General features: G+C 39.0%; 1 protein-coding gene across 4 annotated transcripts in view; it reads left to right on the forward strand.

Moving 5' to 3' along the window:
- LRRFIP2 (leucine rich repeat (in FLII) interacting protein 2) overlaps positions 1 to 6,611 on the forward strand; it is a 130,660-nt gene that overhangs the window by 111,417 nt on the left and 12,632 nt on the right. For 3 of the 4 annotated variants that reach the window (XM_011953344.1, XM_011953345.1, XM_011953343.1), the window contains one exon: positions 5,860 to 5,992. In XM_011953344.1, the coding sequence (XP_011808734.1) occupies positions 5,860 to 5,992 (133 nt within the window). Of the gene's footprint in view, positions 1 to 5,476; positions 5,579 to 5,859; positions 5,993 to 6,611 lie in introns of all 4 variants that reach the window. The other variant, XM_011953342.1, reaches the window with a different exon arrangement.

The following is a 6,611-nucleotide window of genomic DNA, read 5'->3' on the forward strand; positions in this document are numbered from 1 at the left end:
AGAGACGGGGTTTCACCCTGTTAGCCAGGATGGTCTCGATCTCCTGACCTTCTGATCTGCCCGTCTCGGCCTCCCAAAGTGCTGGGATTACAGGCGTGAGCTACCGCACCTGGCCCTCATACCCTCAGAATGTTGTTAGGAACATTCTGAAGCCCAACTGGTGGTCAGCAGGATCCAGTCTTTTTCATCACTTCAAGGACCTCTCTCATTAATATACACATGGGAAGATTACATTACCTCTTAAGAGTTTGTAGGCTCATGCCTGTAATCCTAGCACTTTGGGAGGCCAAGGCTCGAGGATCGCTTGAGGCCAGAGGATTGCTTGAGGTCAGGAGCTTGAGACCAGCTTGAGCAACATAGTGAGACCCACCCTGTCTCTCCAAAAGAATTTTAAAATTTGCAGAGCATGCACCTGCCCCAGCTACTTAGGAGGCTGAGGTGGGAGGATCACTGGAGCCCACAAGATGGAGGCTGCAGTGAACTATGATCGTGCCACTGCACTCCAGCCTAAGCAATAGAGTGATACCCTTTCTTTAAAAAAAAAGTTTGTAGACCAAAAATTTAAAGAACAAAAGCTACTTTATAGATAATTCTCTGACATTCAAATTGCTGAGTATTAAAAATTCCATCTAAACCTAGAAAAGCCTTTGGGGGATAAATCAATATATGTTTCAAAACATCTGTTAGGTGTTTTGAAATTATGATTTTAAAATTGAAATTTGAAGTTGGAAAGTGAAATTTAATTGTTGAACCATTGATTTGATTTAAATTTTTGCTTGTGAGATATAACATAAGATGTAAAAAAACATGTGGGACAAAGTAGGTAATTTTAAAATTTTAGTTAAAATCTGGTCACTATCTAGAATGGACTTCTTTTAGGACTTTACATAATTTTCTTTAACACAGATCTGTAGGCCCAGTATTTCTAGCTTGTATGAGTGCCTTAGGATTTTAAAATGATAATCTTGGACCAGCCATAGAAACCCCTCAGATGTCTCAGTTTAAAATATAAATTATTCGGCTTTTATTTGGAGAATATTTTATTTTATTTTAGTATCCCTTTTTTGAGATGGAATCTCTCTCTGTCCCCCAGGCTGGAGTATAGTGGCATGATCTCAGCTCCCTGCAACCTCCCAGGTTCAAGCAATTCTCCTGCCTCAGCCTCCTGAGTAGCTGGTACTACAGGTGTGCACTACCACGCCCGGCTAGTTTTTGTATTTTTAGTAGAGATGGGGTTTCACCATGTTAGCCAAGCTGGTCTGGAACTCCTGACCTCAAGTGATCCGCCCATCTCAGCCTTCCAAAGTGATGGTATTACAGGCATGAGCCACTGTGCCCGGCCAGAATTTTAGAATTACATGCAGTCATATGAAATTAAACAGGGCTGGGCATGGTAACTCATGCCTTTAATCCCAGCACTTTGGGAGGCCAAAGAGGGTGGATCCCTTGAGGTCAAGGGTTCGAGACCAGCCTGACCATCATGGTGAAACCCTGTCTCTACTAAAAATACAAAAATTAGCTAGGCATGGTGGCACACACCTGTAATCCCAGCTACTTGGGAGGCTGAGGCATGAGAATCACTTGAACCCGGGAGGGAGAGGTTGCAGTGAGCTGAGATCGTGTCACTGCACTCCAGCCTAGGCAACAGACCAAAACCCCGTCTCAAAAAAAAAAAAAAAAAAAAAAGAAGAAAAGAGAAGAAATTTAACAGAGAGATCCTATATATTCTTTGCTCAATTTTCCCCAAATGTAACATCTTACAGAACTGTAGTACAATATCACAACCAGGGTATTGACCTTGATACAGTGAAGATACAGAACATTTCCATCACTATAAGGGATTTCTTCTCCTCTTGCCTTTTTATAGTCATAGCCTTTATCTCCCCTTCCCCTCCCAAACCCTGAGAACCACTGATCTTTTCTTCATTTGTGTAGTTTTGCTATTTTCAGAATGTTATAAAAATGGAATTATATAGTATATATTAACCTTTTGGAATTACCCTTTTTCACTCTGTATAACTCCCTCAAGATTCGTCCAAATTGTTGAATCACTAGTAGACTCTTTTTTTTTTATTTGAAAAATTGTGCTAAAATACCAATAATATAAAATTTACCATTTTAACTATTTTTAAGTGTACAGTTCAGTGGCATTTTAGTACATTCATGTTGTTGTGCTACTGTCACCACCATCAGAACTTTTTTATCTTCCGCGGCTGAAATCTGTACCCATTAAACAACTCCCCATTCAGTCCCTTCTCCCAAACCCCTGGCAACCACCATTCCACTTTCTGTCTCTGTGAATTTGACTACTCTAGGTATTTCATATAAGTGGAATCATACAGTATCTGATTTATTTCACTTAGCATAATGCCCTCAAGGCTCATGTTGCAGCATGTGTCAGAATGTCCATCCCTTTTAAGGCTGAATCATATTCCATTGTATGTATATACCACATTCTTCTGTTGATATATCGACACATCTACCTTTTGGCCATTGTGAATAATGCTGCTGTGAACATGGGTATTCAAATAACTCTTCAAGACTCTGCCTTCAGTTGTTTTTGGTATGTACCCAGAAGTGGAATTGCTGGATCTTATAGTAATTCTGTGTTTAATTTTTTTGAGTAACAGCTGTACTGTGTTCTGTAGCAGGTGTCCCATTTTACATTCCCACCACTAGTGAACAAGGGTTCCAATATCTCCATGTCCTTGCCAATATTTGTTATCATTATAATACAAGGGCAGTGGTCCTCCCTTGACTTTTAGAAGACACATTTTCAGTATGGACAGTAACTACTTGTCTCTAGCTTCATTTTTAAGATTTACATTTAGTAACTTAATGAAGAAATATGTCCATTATTCCCAGGTTAAAGTTCAGTTCATTAGTGGTCTTGCCTCTAGCTCCACTGCAGTTCTAAACACCAGGAGCCCATGTATAGAATAGGCGTATACAAAGAACTTGCATATCTCTATAGCCCAGCAAAACTCACTTTCATTCTGACCAAAGATATTTGTTCCCCAGTACAATTATGTGGAGAATTAACCCTTTGCCCAAAAGTTCAGCCCATTATACACATCCTTTTGGCTTCTGGATGGTAGGATTTGAGGTTAGGTCAGGGATAAAGAATTATTTTGAACTCTACAAGCATGTACTTTTTACCCTAAAAAAAATCTACTCTAGGAGCTATTGTTGCACACAAACACAAGGGTAGTGGTTATATGGTCAGGTAATATGGAGGATTTTAGATCCAGCGTGAATATATTTGATCCAATTATAAGGTATTTTAGTAGTCTTCAAACTTTGTGGTGAAATGGGTGAATTTACAGGATGTATTTTATTTTCCCATCTATAATTATGGGAAGAGGAAATTAAAAAGTCCGAAGGTAAAAATAAAATCCAGTGCAATAAGATGTGGAAGAGGAGCAGATGTCATGTATATCATTTGCTAGAATTCCTAGTTTCAGATTGGCCTGTTTCTCAGAGGTCTTTTATATTCAGTGGTGTTGTTTATATAGAGCATGTGTGACAGTGATCATTTACCCACTTATATGTGGTGATACATGACATAACTATGCATGCAGATACCAGTAACCAAAAATACCTAACTCATAAAGACTAAAGTGACACTCAACACATGGGAAAGTATTGTTGTGCTTTGTTTTCCTAATCTTTCATTTATTACTAATGATTAATGTAATGGAGTGTTAATACTAGCTGGATGGTGCTAAACCCACATTGTTAATTCACAGGCAGACTTGAGACACATCATATAGTGTGACTGTAAATTGTTGAAAAGAAGTCAGATATTGACATGGCAGTTTGGATAAGTAAAGAGTAGGATTTGCCCTATGGGCTCCTTTCCTAGCATCATCTGGGCTAACAAAAAGGGAATATAATGTATCCTCCATAGGGCTGTGATATTTAAAAATCTATTTAAGGGCTTTGGAAACAAAAACAACCAGATTCATTTTCTGGTTTTGCCACTTAATGTGACTTTGGGCAAAAAATATAGCCACTCTGAGCCTCAATTTTCTGATCTGTTAAACGGGGATAATACAAGTACTTCACAGGATAGAGGTTTCAAATACAAAATAACGTATAAGAGAGAAATTATATGAAATAGTGCCTGCCATATAATTTGTGCTATACAAATGGTAGTTGCTATCATCCCTTATTTATTTGATCCCTATTTGGTTGCAAAATAGGATTATAATGAATTTTTAAATTGCCCAACTATTCAGCTATCAATTTCTCAGCAATTCTCTGTCCCACTTCCAAACCCAGTGAACTGAAAGTTACCTGTTGTAGTTTAACTTCTTGGATTAATGGGAATGCTGACAGAAGACATTAAATATATGAACAAAAATATGTGGGGAAAGGCTTTTTCAGATAGGCCAGTTTTCAGATTCCTGCATAGACTACTTACTTTAGGTGTATTTTTAATTCTGGGTTATTTTCTTTTACAATAGATTTTATTTTTTCTTAGTAGATTTTATTTTTCATTGATAACCAAAGTATGTTCCTGCTTCTGCATTGTCCTCAGCTGGCAGTTGTGAGACTAAGGGAATGGCAGGGAATTTACAAATGAAATCACCAGCCTGCTTCTCCTGAACTGTCCCTGCTATCTAGGCATTACAGGCAATGCTTTACCTTGATTTATGCCTCTGCCTCTGGGATGGGTGCTATTATCCCTTCTGTTTTTCAGGTAAGGAAACTGAGGCATAGGATGAGTATGTGCCAGGACCCAAAAGCCTGATTCTGAAATCCATATTCTGTAACTCTCCATAGTTTTGCTGTATTTATTTTGTCAGTGTTTTGTTTTTTCACATTTTGGGAATATAACAGAAAGCCAATGAGTCTCAGTTATAATTAATTAAATTGTCAGAAGTTGATCTTTGAATTCTTTTGGAGGTTAACTATTTTGAATTAAGTGGTATTTGAGTATTTTGCCACACTACTTGGAGAACAATCTACAGCCAATATTTAATTAAAATATCTCACGTATAATAGTTATTTTTATTCCAGAACTATTTTTTTTTAAACTCAACTGTATTATTGAATAAACTAGTTTAATTAAACGTGAAATGTGGGGTTCTTTTTGTTCACCAAATAAAAATGTACTGAGGCAGTCAGTAAGGAAAGCTTTGTTTTACTCTGGCTGCTCTCTTCATCTTCCTTTTCCTGTTTTATTTTTTTCATTGACTGGAAAAGAAAGATTTATTTCCCTGCTTGATGTGATTAAACATGTTTTGCCAAATTGATGCATGAGAACCAGTTTCTATGAGAACTCTCTTCTGGAGATGTATATCCATGTAACTCTGTATTTCCTCCCATATCTGACTGCTTGTTTCCAATCTTTTGACTGCTTCCTTGCTTTTTATGCCTTTATCTTTATTTGAATTAGGTACTTCTCTGCTACTTTTCACCTGCTCTTTTTCTCTGCCATTGTTTCTCTTGCTACCTTACCTAAAACCAGGCCCTAGAGAAACAGAAAGAATACATTGCCTGCCTTAGGAATGAGCGAGATATGCTCAGAGAGGAGCTGGCTGACCTGCAGGAGACAGTGAAGACGGGAGAGGTATGTTAGCATTAGCCTGGAGTTCAGGTCCCTCACTGCTTTACTCGCTATCTTCCTTCTTTTCATCCTGCCATCTTTCCTAGCCTAACTACAAACTACAATGTTTATTCCCTAATCCAGATTTGTTAGGTTTAAACTATTTCTTCCACAGAGCTATATTCCATGTAACTGATTCTAACCAGGTTTTACCTGTAGCAAACATGTATTGTTGCAGAGTTACCTCACAGAGCTTACTGTTTGCATATGGGCCTTTTGTGATGGTGGGTTTTCCCCCCCTGCAGAAACATGGCTTAGTTATAATCCCCGATGGCACTCCCAATGGTGATGTCAGTCATGAACCAGTGGCTGGAGCCATCACCGTTGTGTCTCAGGAAGCTGCTCAGGTCTTGGAGTCAGCAGGAGAAGGGCCATTAGGTAAGATACTGGTTGCTATGTTGACTTGGATTAATGTTACCCTATTGGGTTTTCTGCTTTTTCATATCCCAGCTTGGAAAACAATAACAGCATAAGGGCTGTCTGAGACTCAAGTAGACCCTTAACCAGAAGAATCTGGGCACATTGGCCCATTTTCTTCAGACATCCTTGACCTTGGGAAACCAGCATCTGTGTCATTGTAAGGCAATAAGTGTAACTGTAAGGCCCGTAGATGGAAGTACTATGGGCCTATACGCATTGTTTTTTACTTAACTACAAACTTTTCTGCAAAGAGATAGTCTAGTATACCTGTGCTAGGGGAGCAGTAGGCTAGCAGGAGACTTCTCAAGTGTGCTGTAAGTTACTCATCCTTGGAACATCTGGTTTTATGTTCCACTACTTACCCCAGGGTTCTGTACCTCTTTTCCACCACATTTCTTAAGCCAAGAAAGAGATGACCAAAAAGACAGATAGGAGAGAAGTGTGACTTTCAGAGCAGGGCTTCCCAGACTCTTTTTTTTTTTTTGAGACGGAGTCTTGCTCTGTCGCCCAGGCTGGAGTGCAGTGGCCAGATCTCAGCTCACTGTAAGCTCCGCCTCCCGGGTTCACGCCATTCTCC

This window comes from Colobus angolensis, unplaced genomic scaffold (genome assembly GCF_000951035.1).
Source record: "Colobus angolensis palliatus isolate OR3802 unplaced genomic scaffold, Cang.pa_1.0 Scaffold36, whole genome shotgun sequence".
NCBI classification, from domain to species: Eukaryota; Metazoa; Chordata; class Mammalia; order Primates; family Cercopithecidae; genus Colobus; species Colobus angolensis.